The 14,273-nt window shown below is 41.0% G+C and overlaps 1 protein-coding gene across 1 annotated transcript; it reads right to left on the bottom strand.

Moving 5' to 3' along the window:
• Nucleotides 1-739: 739 nt before the first annotated feature.
• Nucleotides 740-13,569, bottom strand: LOC126199145 (uncharacterized). Its single transcript, XM_049935900.1, has 3 exons — nucleotides 13,436-13,569; nucleotides 2,058-2,240; nucleotides 740-1,148 (listed from the first exon to the last, which is right to left on the bottom strand). Exons 1-3 carry the CDS (start codon nucleotides 13,472-13,474, stop codon nucleotides 747-749), a joined length of 624 nt encoding a protein of 207 aa, XP_049791857.1. The 5' UTR covers nucleotides 13,475-13,569; the 3' UTR covers nucleotides 740-746.
• Nucleotides 13,570-14,273: the final 704 nt, after the last annotated feature.

The following is a 14,273-nucleotide window of genomic DNA, read 5'->3' on the forward strand; positions in this document are numbered from 1 at the left end:
ATTTGACAAAGATCTTTGACGTAGCGCTAGACGGGGTATTACACTGTCATCAAAGTTTTCGTCAAAGTTCAAGATGGCTGACAAAAACAAATTGTTATTAACCGCAGCAGCTGCTGCTTGTGCCACAATTGCTGTGTGTGCACATGCGATACAGAAGCGGGGGAAATAAAGGAAACGTACCTGGGTGAAGCCGTGGGTTTCACGACGAGACGAAAAAAGCATTCAGCAAAACTTGTTACGTGAGCTAATAGTGGAAGACGTCAAGTCATACATCAATTTCTTGCGAATGGATGAGCATACTTTTCAGTATGTTCTCAGTGAAGTGATTCCTCATATCTCAAAACACAATACTCACCTAAGAACTGCTATATCTGCAGAAGACAGGCTCACTGTAACACTATGATTCCTTGCTACAGGAGAAAGTTACTCTAGCTTACAGTACAGCACTCGAATTCCACAATGCACATTAAGTAAAATAATACCTGAAACGTGTGAAGCAATTTATAAAGCACTAAAGGACCATTGTCTGAAGGTAAATAACTGTTCGATACACTTTATGTTCATGAAGATAAATTGTTATTATTTTATTTATTTAATTTTATTTACATGGCAAATGAGATGTGTGATACCACAAAATTAATAGAGGTGTATGAAGCAGATGAGACACTTTACAATGTGAGGCACCCTGATTACAAAAATAGATTAAGAAGATTGGAGAGATACAAAAATTATACACACATATATATTTATGGAATGGAATCCTCATCCTCTATTCCAGCCTGCTGCAAGGCAGCCTGGATATATCCAGAGGTGGACGGTTGTGCACGGGCTGTAGCATGCAGCAAATCCCACCTGTCCATTAATGTCCGCTGCAGACTGTGCATTGTGGCAGTGGTGTATTCCCTGCCGCCCACCCTTTCCATTTCACGCAGTTCTGCTTCGATGTGGGCGCCAAGGGTACTGTAGCGGTCTTCATGGACAGGCATGGTTCTGGCAGCATCAGCCATAGCCTGAAGTGTCCTGCTGACCTCCTCCATGACGTTAGTTGCCACGTCTGGCGTGACTTTCCTCCTTTTAGTGGGAGGCCGCTCTTGACGCAGGGGCTGTGGCTGTGCCTCGCTACATGCGACAGGCTCTTGCATCTCATGCTATAAAATAAAAGATAAAAGCCATTAGTTACGTACTTCCTTGCACATACATAAATCTTATTTATTTACAGGTACCCACAAGCAGAGGAGAGTGGGAGCAAATTGCAGAGGATTTCGAGAAGAAGTGGAACTGTTATAACACTATAGGAGCAATGGACGGAAAGCACATTCGTATTAAATGTCCACAAGCTAGTGGATCTCACTTTTTCAATTTAAATCCTTCAACAGTATCATTTCATTTGCCATGGTAGATGCTTCCTACAAATTTTTGTATGTAGATGTAGGAACTAATGGGCGTGTTGGTGATGCTGGAGTGTTTTCAAAAAGCAAACTACGCGAGTGTCTCATTGAGCGATCTATGCTCAACATTCCAGAAGGCAGGAAGTTTGGGAACACAAACATTACAACTCCAATGGTAGTACTGGCAGATGACGCTTTTCCTCTGAGTTATAACATTATGAAGCCATACCCCTTAAAAGGAATCACAAAAGAAGAAAAGGTTTTCAACTACCGACTGTCACGAGGGAGAAGATTAGTGGAGAGCAGCTTTGGCATTCTTGCAAGTCGTTTCAGGATTTTTCTTACTACCATTAATGTGCCTCCTGAAAAAGTTACCACAATAACACTGGCTGCCTGCACATTGCACAACTTGTTAACTGAGAGAAGAAAACACTTGTACACACGTCAGGAAACAGTGTCTGCCGTAGTAGGAGACTGAACTTATCTTGAGACACAAAGCACTGAGGACCTACAGCAAATGGAACCAATAGCTTGCCAAGCTGCTTCTGGACGTACAGTACACTGGAGAGCAGTTAGGGAATACTTTAACACATTTTACAATGGCGCTGGGAAAGTGCCGTGGCAAGATAATCATATTTAGTAACGTAAAATGTAAACAAATGTACATACCGCAAACATTTCCTCAAACGTCGGTGTGGCACGTTCACTTCCAGTTTCACTTTCCATGCTCTCCATATTGCACACACTCTCGTCGGCCTCTGTTGACTGGTCGAGAAATTTCAGCATTTGAAACCAGTACACTTGTGGTGTATACGCCGCCTGCGCACTGGCTCCACTTTTGCTTTTATGCATCTGCAATATTAATAATGAAAATAATTTAAACTACTTGTAGGTTACGTAAACATTATTGTATGCTTCAAGTCGCCTGTGTGTGCGAGTGTATACCTGTCCTTTTTTCCCCCTAAGGTAAGTCTTTCCGCTCCCGGGATTGGAAAGACAAAGATGATGTGACTTACCAAATGAAAGTGCTGGCAGGTCGACAGACACACAAACATACACACAAAATTCAAGCTTTCGCAACAAACTGTTGCCTCATCAGGAAAGAGGGAAGGAGAGGGAAAGACGAAAGGATGTGGGTTTTAAGGGAGAGGGTAAGGAGTCATTCCAATCCTGGGAGCGGAAAGACTTACCTTAGGGGGAAAAAAGGACAGGTATACACTCGCACACACAGTTTGAAATATGTCTGCTTGTGTCTGTATATGTGTGGATGGATATGTGTGTGTGTGTGCGAGTGTATACCCGTCCTTTTTTCCCCCTAAGGTAAGTCTTTCCGCTCCCGGGATTGGAATGACTCCTTACCCTCTCCCTTAAAATCCGCATCCTTTCGTCTTTCCCTCTCCTTCCCCTCTTTCCTGATGAGGCAACAGTTTGTTGCGAAAGCTTGAATTTTGTGTGTATGTTTGTGTTTGTTTGTGTGTCTGTCGACCTGCCAGCACTTTCATTTGGTAAGTCACATCATCTTTGTTTTTAGATATATTTTTCCTACGTGGAATGTTTCCCTCTATATATATATATATATATACTCCTGGAAATTGAAATAAGAACACCGTGAATTCATTGTCCCAGGAAGGGGAAACTTTATTGACACATTCCTGGGGTCAGATACATCACATGATCACACTGACAGAACCACAGGCACATAGACACAGGCAACAGAGCATGCACAATGTCGGCACTAGTACAGTGTATATCCACCTTTCGCAGCAATGCAGGCTGCTATTCTCCCATGGAGACGATCGTAGAGATGCTGGATGTAGTCCTGTGGAACGGCTTGCCATGCCATTTCCACCTGGCGCCTCAGTTGGACCAGCGTTCGTGCCGGACGTGCTGACCGCGTGAGACGACGCTTCATCCAGTCCCAAACATGCTCAATGGGGGACAGATCCGGAGATCTTGCTGGCCAGGGTAGTTGACTTACACCTTCTAGAGCACGTTGGGTGGCACGGGATACATGCGGACGTGCATTGTCCTGTTGGAACAGCAAGTTCCCTTGCCGGTCTAGGAATGGTAGAACGATGGGTTCGATGACGGTTTGGATGTACCGTGCACTATTCAGTGTCCCCTCGACGATCACCAGTGGTGTACGGCCAGTGTAGGAGATCGCTCCCTACACCATGATGCCGGGTGTTGGCCCTGTGTGCCTCGGTCGTATGCAGTCCTGATTGTGGCGCTCACCTGCACGGCGCCAAACACGCATACGACCATCATTGGCACCAAGGCAGAAGCGACTCTCATCGCTGAAGACGACACGTCTCCATTCGTCCCTCCATTCACGCCTGTCGCGACACCACTGGAGGTGGGCTGCACGATGTTGGGGCGTGAGCGGAAGACGGCCTAACGGTGTGCAGGACCGTAGCCCAGCTTCATGGAGATGGTTGCGAATGGTCCTCGCCGATACCCCAGGAGCAACAGTGTCCCTAATTTGCTGGGAAGTGGCGGTGCGGTCCCCTACGGCACTGCGTAGGATCCTACGGTCTTGGCGTGCATCCGTGCGTCGCTGCGGTCCGGTCCCAGGTCGACGGGCACGTGCACCTTCCGCCGACCACTGGCGACAACATCGATGTACTGTGGAGACCTCACGCCCCACGTGTTGAGCAATTCGGCGGTACGTCCACCCGGCCTCCCGCATGCCCACTATACGCCCTCGCTCAAAGTCCGTCAACTGCACATACGGTACACGTCCACGCTGTCGCGGCATGCTACCAGTGTTAAAGACTGCGATGGAGCTCCGTATGCCACGGCAAACTGGCTGACACTGACGGTGGCGGTGCACAAATGCTGCGCAGCTAGCGCCATTCGACGGCCAACACCGCGGTTCCTGGTGTGTCCGCTGTGCCGTGCGTGTGATCATTGCTTGTACAGCCCTCTCGCAGTGTCCGGAGCAAGTATGGTGGGTCTGACACACCGGTGTCAATGTGTTCTTTTTTCCATTTCCAGGAGTGTATATATATATATATATATATATATATATATATATATATATATATATATATATATATATATATATATATATATATAAAACAAAGATGATGTGACTTACCAAATGAAAGCGCTGGCACGTCGATAGACACACAAACAAACACAAACATACACACAGAATTCAAGCTTTCACAACAAACTGTTGCCTCATCAGGAAAGAGGGAAGGAGAGGGAAAGACGAAAGGATGTGGGTTTTAAGGGAGAGGGTCATTCCAATCCCGGGAGCGGGAAGACTTACCTTAGGGGGAAAAAAGGACGGGTATACACTCGCACACACACACATATCCATCCACACATATACAGACACAAGCAGACATATTTAAAGACAAAGAGTTTGGGCAGAGATGTCAGTCGAGGCAGAAGTGCAGAGGCAAAGATGTTGTTGAATGACAGGTGAGGTATGGGTGGCGGCAACTTGAAATTAGCAGAGATTGAGGCCTGGTGGATAACGGGAAGAGAGGATATATTGAAGAGCAAGTTCCCATCTCCAAGAGTTCGGATAGGTTGGTGTTAGTGGGAAGTATCCAGATAACCCGGACAGTGTAACACTGCGCCAAGATGTGCTGGCCGTGCACCAAGGCATGTTTAGCCACAGGGTGATCCTCATTACCAACAAACACTGTCTGCCTGTGTCCATTCATGCGAATGGACAGTTTGTTGCTGGTCATTCCCACATAGAATGCATCACAGTGTAGGCAGGTCAGTTGGTAGATCACGTGGGTGCTTTCACACGTGGCTCTGCCTTTGATCGTGTACACCTTCCGGGTTAAAGGACTGGAGTAGGTGGTGGTGGGAGGGTGCATGGGACAGGTTTTACACCGGGGGCGGTTACAAGGGTAGGAGCCAGAGAGTAGGGATGGTGGTTTGGGGATTTCATAGGGATGAACTAAGAGGTTACGAAGGTTAGGTGGACGGCGGAAAGACACTCTTGGTGGAGTGGGGAGGATTTCATGAAGGATGGATCTCATTTCAGGGCAGGATTTGAGGAAGTCGTATCCCTGCTGGAGAGCCACATTCAGAATCTGATCCAGTCCCGGAAAGTATCCTGTCACAAGTGGGGCACTTTTGTGGTTCTTCTGTGGGAGGTTCTGGGTTTGAGAGGATGAGGAAGTGGCTCTGGTTATTTGCTTCTGTACCAGGTCGGGAGGGTAGTTGCGGGATGCGAAAGCTGTTGTCAGGTTGTTGGTGTAATGCTTCAGGGATTCCGGACTGGAGCAGATTCGTTTGCCACGAAGACCTAGGCTGTAGGGAAGGGACCGTTTGATGTGGAATGGGTACCAGCTGTCGTAATGGAGGTACTGTTGCTTGTTGGTGGGTTTGATGTGGACGGACGTGTGAAGCTGGCCATTGGACAGGTGGAGGTCAACATCAAGGAAAGTGGCATGGGATTTGGAGTAGGACCAGGTCAATCTGATGGAACCAAAGGAGTTGAGGTTGGAGAGGAAATTCTGGAGTTCTTCTTCACTGTGAGTCCAGATCATGAAGATGTCATCAATAAATCTGTACCAAACTTTGGGTTGGCAGGCTTGGGTAACCAAGAAGGCTTCCTCTAAGCGACCCATGAATAGGTTGGCGTATGAGGGGGCCATCCTGGTACCCATGACTGTACCCTTTAATTGTTGGTATGTCTGGCCAGATTTGTTACCAGTAGGTTTGATCAGCACGCAAGTGTTACGGGTATGCTTTGAGAGCTCAAGGGAAATCCCTGGAGGAAAGAAGACATTCATTTTGAAGAACACTAAACCGGCACTTGAAGCTGACTGCAGAACAATCCTACTGCTGCCAACATACATTTTTCATAGGAACCACAAAGATAAAAATATGAGAAATTTGGGCTCATATGCAGGCATGTAGACAGTTGTTTTTCTCTGTCTGGAAGTGGAACAAGAAAGGAAATGACTAGTTGTGGTACAGGGTACCTCTGCCATGCCGCATACTGTGGCTTGTGGAGTACATATGTAGATGAAGATATAGATGATCCTGGTAACTAGGTCATATAGGTCCACAGGCAGCGACTCCATGGGGCCTGATGGGTGAGGGGGTCCGAGCCCCCTCAAAAATTTGATTGTTGGGGCGGAGCCCCCCCAATAATTAAAGAAAATTATTAGTTATATTATGCTCTGTAAAATCACAACATTAAGTTGGAAGTTCTTGTTTGATTATAGTTATCTTTTAAAATACATTCAGTAATGAGTTAAAACAAATAATTATTATGGTAGTAAGAAGGTTAACTGAAAATGAGTGGTGTGAATCATGTTGTGTTACAGTGCTGCGGGCACACTTACAATTTGTCCCAGTGTGTGAATCTTCAAGTAAAGTCTGGCGCCGGCGGGCCAGTGTTGCGGCCATGGCGACATCAAAAGGACTGGAGCAGAAGTGCCTGGAACCCTCCGCCTCACTTTGCCTTGACACTTCGAGACATTACGATGCCGCAGCTATAAAAAGCCCACCCTGCTGTCACACTCATTTAGTGTGGATAGTTTCGTTCAGTGAATGCTACAGATGTGTTTAGTGTTCCAATATTCGTTCTGGTGGACTATTTTATATGACTATATTTTATTTATTTACTTTATTCTCTTAGTGTATCGTGAATTAAGTTTGCAATAGATAAATTTGTTTCCAAAAAGGCATGCTTGGAAGTTGATGATACTGCAAGTCAACCTCCAACAATTATTGTATCGTCAATTGCTTCATTGTCTTCAGGCGAGAACCGTTCACAGCCAAAACCTGGACAATCTGGTAAGGGAAGATCATTTCAGAAGTCTTGGTTAATCAAATATACATGGCTAGAATATGAAGAATCTACTGAAATTTTTTTTTGCCAAAACTGCAAATAGGCAGATGCTACATATCTATTACAATTTTCTTCAAACAAAGAAAATTCATTTACTACTGTAGGGTTTTCTAACTGGAAAAAGGCTTTGGAAAAATTCTGTCTTCATGAAAATACATTTATGCATAAAGAAACTGAAACTAAATTCTATCACTAACCAAAGTGAGGCCTCCCAATTGAATGAACAGTTAGATAGTGATATGAAGAAAGGCCGTTTAGCTCTTGAGACAATTTTTACTACCATGCAATTTCTATGCCGAGAAGGACTATCAATTAGAGGGCACAAAGATGTAAACTCAAATTTTTTTCAATTGTTGGTACTCCAAAAGAATGACATACCTGAGTTTAAAGATTGGTTAGGGCATTTGGGGTATAAGTGGATGTCCCACGATATTCAAAATGATATCATTGATCTTCTAGGAAAGTCTGTGTTGAGAAAGGTATTGGCTTCAATCAAGAAGACTGAACATTTTTCTATTATGGTTGACGAAACAAGTGATTCTTCGATTCATGAACAAGTGTCATTTTGTATTCGTACTGTCAATGATTCCTTAATCATCAACAAAGACTTTATTGGCTTGTACGAGGCCCGCAACACTGAATCACAAACTCTGTATAATATTTTAAAAGACATTTTTGCTCGTCTCGATTTTTAAATGGATAACTTAAAGAGGACAGTGCTATGATGGTGCCTTGAATATGAGAGATAAGTTCAAAGGACTAAAAAAGTTAGTTTTGGATATACAACCAAAAGCACATTATGTGCACTGCATTGCTCACAGTTTAGACTTGGCAGTTGTAGACAGTCTCAGCCATCTTACATCTATGAGGGATATTATGGCTTTAGCCAAGGACTTAATAAGCACCATAACGGAATCGAACAAAAGCATGGGACTTTTCAGGAGCATATGCTCTGAGAGCACCAATGACCAAGCTGGTCTACAACCCTTTTGCCCGAATGGACTATGCAAGCTTCTAGTATCTTGAGAATATTGAAAATCTTTGAAGAACTTCTAGAGTTTTTTGAAACATTTTCTGCAGAGGACAAAACAGAGGCATGTTACAAATGTGCAGGCTACCTTGAGTCAAAGCTACAATTCAAGACTTATTTCTTTTTACGTCTTTATTGCCATGCAATGAACCCAGTAGAGGATGTCAATGAAAAAGTTCCATGCCCTCATCTAAGTGTTACTGATCTGGAAAAAATATATGTATATGAGGGCTTGATTTGTATATTGAATGGAAGGTGTGATAGTTTTGAACGCTTTTGGGAATTGTGTTTAAAAGAAAAACCTTCACAACTTGATGAACCTTCGCTTCCTTGGAATCGAAATATACCAAAGAATTATGAAAACAATGAAGCCAGCCCACCACACACATTCAAAACCCCAAAGGAATACTACAAAGCTATTTACATTTAAGTTTGTGAAATGGTGCAATCTTGCATTACTGAGCGGTTTGCTTCAACTGGCCTCACACAGGTCATTGCAGTTGAACAAAAGTGCTTGCTTTTAGTAAACAGAGGTGAAAAGAATTTGGAAAAATTAACTGAGTTTTTCAAAACTCAGCTAGACATTGAGAGACTGTGCTTACACTTGAATATGTTAGCCGATATTGAAATAAGAAAACAACTGGTCTTAAAGAAACATGTGTGATGTAAGAAAGTACAGTTGGAAAGTAAAGTTGGAGAAATGTTATATGAAGTATCAGTCATCAATGACTTCATATTCAGTAATCCAGTCAGATGGTCGACATTTGTACCTTTCTAAAGACACTCTAGACCTAATAATGGCATTTAGAGCAATATTAAAAATCTTTGTAAAATAGAGAATTAAATACATACATAATGTTACATTTTCAGTTTTGAAATATTAGTGCTAGTTGTACAGTACTGGTTAGTTATTTTCAAATACTTAAATATTTTTAGGGTGTAAGACCCAATTAAAACCTGCTATTTACATACTTTTGACTGAGGGTATGAGACATATTGTATTAACTTTATTAACTGTATTAAAGCATTAACTTTGAGATATGCTTTTATTTAATGAACCCTGAGCCTTATTCAAAGTAAGCTTAAATTAGCTATTTCACTTATTAGTCAAAGTGCTATTACTGTGTGACAGCAAAATTTTATGTTTTATTCTTTTAATGATAGTTTAGGATTTATTTAAATATAGTTACAGTCGTTTCAGAGCTATATATTCATTGCTCTGTAATAGTCTATGAGAATGATTATTACTGTAAATTAAATTAGCTTTTCAAAAATACCGTGCTAGTTTAAGTTTTGTTTCTTTTTTAAAAGCCAAAAAATGTGTCAAGGTTGTCGAGTTTCCCGGAGTGTCAAGTTATCGAGAGTCCAGTTTTCGGGTTCTAATGTTGATCGTATGACTCTAAAATGCTTAAAAAAACTTTAAAACTCACTATTTTTCATCTAAAATTTAGAAAATTTTCCGGGGCAGGATCCCCCAGTATGGCCCTCCCGCCCAATATTTCTTAAGTTGGTGTCCCTTGTAGGCCCCATATAACTGATGAGCTGCATGGCCCCTGTTTTGCAGTACATAGGCTTAATTGTATTTTGTATAGTATTTTAATACTATACAATATGTGAAGATAATGTTTAATAAAATTTTTGTTTTGCTACTTTGAGCACTAACAGATACTATGCACTTTGAATTCTGAACCGTAATACGATCAATACAATAAGCATTAGTCAAGAAACTACAGAAATAACCACTACAGTTGAGCTATTAGGTCCACCCACACAGCAAGAAAAAACCACTGTTTAGACATCTAAATAAGTGTTTTGTGTACCTTCCCAACAAGAAAAAATTGTGAGGGCTATGCTGTAATATGTCAAGACTGTCAGGTTGTGGAAGTGAGTGCTCTCTCTACATAACATCTTTCTGCAGAGTCAGTTCAACAGCCCCAATGTAGTTTCCAGGTGGCTTCTCCCAATTATCATGCATGGGTGGGCTGGATAAACATTCTCACCTCAGTTATGCATTACAGAAACAGAAATAACAATAATAATAAAAATAACAATAATTATTATTGGAACATTCTTCTAATCACAAGTGGAACATCAAACAATGTTACAGGCAAAGGACTGGAATTAGTCTTGCTTACATAATTATTATTATTGGAAGATTCTTCTGATCACAAGTCGTATGTCAAACAATATTACAGACAAAAGACTGGAATTAGTCTCGCTTACATAACTATACTGAGAGTCAAATATAAGATTATTAGGGTTGTTTTGCAGATATCAGATAATACAATTACTTTGTTAAATGTATTCAGATATCTCAAAATATGACCTTGCAGAACACAAGAAGCTTCCCTAGAAAAGGAAACACATTTTACTAACGCCTGGAATAATTTAATTTGTGACTCCAAAAGTGCTTGACTTCATTACTACACAAGAATGATTAATTTCTAAATGCAGTAAGTTTATTTGGCATTATTGAGTGAGTGTGTGAAATAGTCGAAGTATAAGACAAGTAGGCTTGTTTATTTATATCTCCCCTCTGTCTCCCCTTTCCACATAAAACATTATTGCAAATACCTTACTTCTGAAACTGTGGGAAACAGCTCATTAATGCCAAACAAGAATTATGATGATTGACCTTTGAAAACTTGTGCAAAACACAGCAGTCAAAGCTGGATCTTCTACTTCTCACAAGTGCTCACTATTACCAAGCCACATGAGCACATTTACTGGATTGATTCAATTTCTCAATATCACATTTGTCTGCCTGCAATTTGATCAGATGCTTATAAGTTTTTCAGTAACTTAAAACTGGTACTAGGTGAGTAAATAATAGCCACGCTGTGTGTGTGTGTGTGTGTGTGTGTGTGTGTGTGTGAGAGAGAGAGAGAGAGAGAGAGAGAGAGAGAGGGGGGGGGGGGGGGAAGGGAGAAGGGTGCATGTATTAATGTGGCCCATAGTAACTTGAATGATTTATTGAAAAATGCATAACATGGAAAAAATTACAACACAATTTTTGGTGACGGGCATGACCAAATGAATGCTATGATTTCTAGAATACTGGATGTAATGAGGACATTACCTCTCTGTCAAATTGCTTTCCATGGCCATCATGAATTTGAAATAGGGAAACACACTATCAGTTTCTTCAAAATAATACACCTCCTCTCCTTATATGATCCTTTTCTGAGGATACACATTTCCAATGAAAAAACTGAAACAAAAATCTGAGCCCACAAATTCCAAAGAAGATGAAATAACTGTTAAATGATTATGTCTTAGAGGGAATCATCAGTGAAATTAAAAAATAGCTGTTCTTTTCACTTACTATAGACACAACACACAGCATATCCAGAGAGGATCAACTTAAGAGTCATTGTAAGATATTTGTTCTTAGATTTAAGAAAAACAGATAGAAAGAAGCTTGAAATCAAGCAATAGTTTTTAGGATTCATTGAGGTAAGGAACCACAATGCTGAGAGTTGTGAAAAAGAAATAATAACTGATTTACAGAAGATGAACATACAACTGGATAAATGCAGAGGTCAAGGATATAATGGTGCTGCATCTATGAATGACAAATATTCAGGTTTGCAGTCAAGAATTTGTGTCCCAAAAGCTGAGTTCATACATTGTTCAACACATATTTTAGCTTCAGTAGTAATGATTCCCTCACAAGTATAGTGGAACTGTAGGAGTTTTATGAGAAAATACCATGCATTTGTATTTTATTCACTGATTCTGTGGTTTGATGGCAATAAATAGAATGAAACTGTTGCAACAGACAGATGTGTTACAATGACTCTGAAGCAACTGTGCACAACTAGATGGTCTTCCAGATTTGATTCATTGTTATCAATCAAACAGAATTTCATACAAATTTGGCAGTGTCTATCCAGTATCAAAATAAGACTAAAAAGAAGGCAAAGATGGAAGAAGCTTCTAATTTTTTAGAACTGTGACACAATTGCTCTTCGGTATTTCCAACACTTTGATTGATAAATGACTTCTGTGGTTATCACAGAGAAGTAAAGTTGGTTCATCTTTTGAACTTTTAGGATGTTTAATAAAGTGCTTCATCACCTGTACGAAGAGTTCAGCTGTCATCCAGACAGAACTGTCAACTAGCCCTACAGTTCCGGAAGGAGTGTGATCAGTCATATGAAGTAAAAGCTAGGGATAATCATCACAGGTGGAATTGTGTTGCCATTCGTAGAAACAATGCAACATGTTGTCACAGACATTTCCTTTTCTGCACTCGTACACTTACTAACTTGTTTTACACTTTTTCTGCAATTACTTTTAGAGGTTTTTGGACCATACTTGCGCAAGTTTCATCTAAACTAAGTTCCTTCAGTGCAGCTGTGGCTCAGAGCAACCTTTATAAAGTGACTGCAGATTACTGAAAAATGTCTCAACATTTGATTTGTTAAATGAAATGGCCCTTTACAGACTACATCCCTTTAGCGTGTGAATACATAATTTTGGATTCCTTGTCAAAAATTTCCTAAGCCATTAAACATCCTCTGTGTTCTGCTCGTCCCAATTTGAAAGGTATGAATTTCAATAACAAACACCATTTCATAGGCTAGCTTCCTACATTGTTCAGGTGTAAGACCATAAAACATTTCTGAAAAATGTAAAATGTAATCTTCTAATATTTCCTCCTGTTCCTCAGAAAACTCTAGTGGATTCATAACTGGGTGTAAACTTTAGTTCTTCATGTTCATCAGCTTGCATTTTTGACTTACATACAGATCTGAATAGCGCTGGATGCTCACACCTTTCATTTCAGCAGCTGCATGAGTATTCATTCTGTTCTGGACAAGTTTGATAGCTCCTTTTATAAAATCTTCAGAAAAAGAACCTGTGTTTGTAGTTATTTTTAATTACATTTGTAATTACACAAGAACTACAAACACATTTCCACATTTTCCATAACTAAATATATAAAAAAAAATTTAGCGTCAAAGGTCATAGTAAAGGCATAAACATATTTTAACTTGTCAAAATTATTTTCAAAAATTAGAAGTTTTAAAGTAATACTTATATTTTTAAAACATATGAGGCAGACCAAAATGTCCCACTGTGCTCCAATGAATCATGTTTCAACGTTCGCCACATACTTGGATAACCAAAAGCAAGTTGTGACATAAAAGCTAATTGATGAAGGTTACTGCAACTTACCTGTGTCTCCACCTCAGTTAGTGTTGTTCTCAAATACATAACACAATATTCTGTAAACACCTGTAAAATTACATACTACAGATTAACAGGGAGCAACAAAAACTTACTTTCTACCTGAAAAAACAAACACTCTGATCTAATGTAGTTCTATTCAATGGCAGCCATTTTAAAACTATGTGGAACTCTGGTATGTAGTGATAGTAAATGACAGATGACACACTGGTACAGAGTACACAACACACTTTATTTTATAGATACATGATACATACAAGAATACATGACATAACACACTCAAGTCACAGAGCAAACTGAATTGCTACCGTCAACTGGATGTGATGACCAGAGAGGGGGCAGACATAAGCCAGCAAAATATTGTGTGAAGTCATGGTTATAGGGGCCAGGTAATTTTCCATGACTGTGCAACCTTTCAAGGCACAATGTAATGACTGATCCAACACTGTCTTTGGTGTGTGGAGGTAGTCACGGTGTAGATGTCTGGAGCACTGACTAATTGACGGGCCGGGTGTAGTGTTAATGCGGTGCACTGTGCTGTTGTTTATGGCTGACAAGATAATAGGAACACACAGGGTAAGCCACTGGTTGGGAGTTCGTCAATGTGGGCCATGTGGAGGTCGGTGTCCTGAGCGGCAGAAATGACGTCAGATGCCAGCTGTAGGGTGGAGCCAGGTTGTCTGAGCAAAGTGGTAGTCTGCACATGTGCACGGAATAAGCGGCAGGTGATGTACTGACCTGGGTAAATGGTAAGGCGGGGGTGGCTGCATCAGGTGATTTTAGGTGCAGGTCAGTAAGTGTACACAATAGGTGGGAATGGATGCAC

This window comes from Schistocerca nitens, chromosome 8 (genome assembly GCF_023898315.1).
Source record: "Schistocerca nitens isolate TAMUIC-IGC-003100 chromosome 8, iqSchNite1.1, whole genome shotgun sequence".
Classification (NCBI taxonomy): domain Eukaryota; kingdom Metazoa; phylum Arthropoda; class Insecta; order Orthoptera; family Acrididae; genus Schistocerca; species Schistocerca nitens.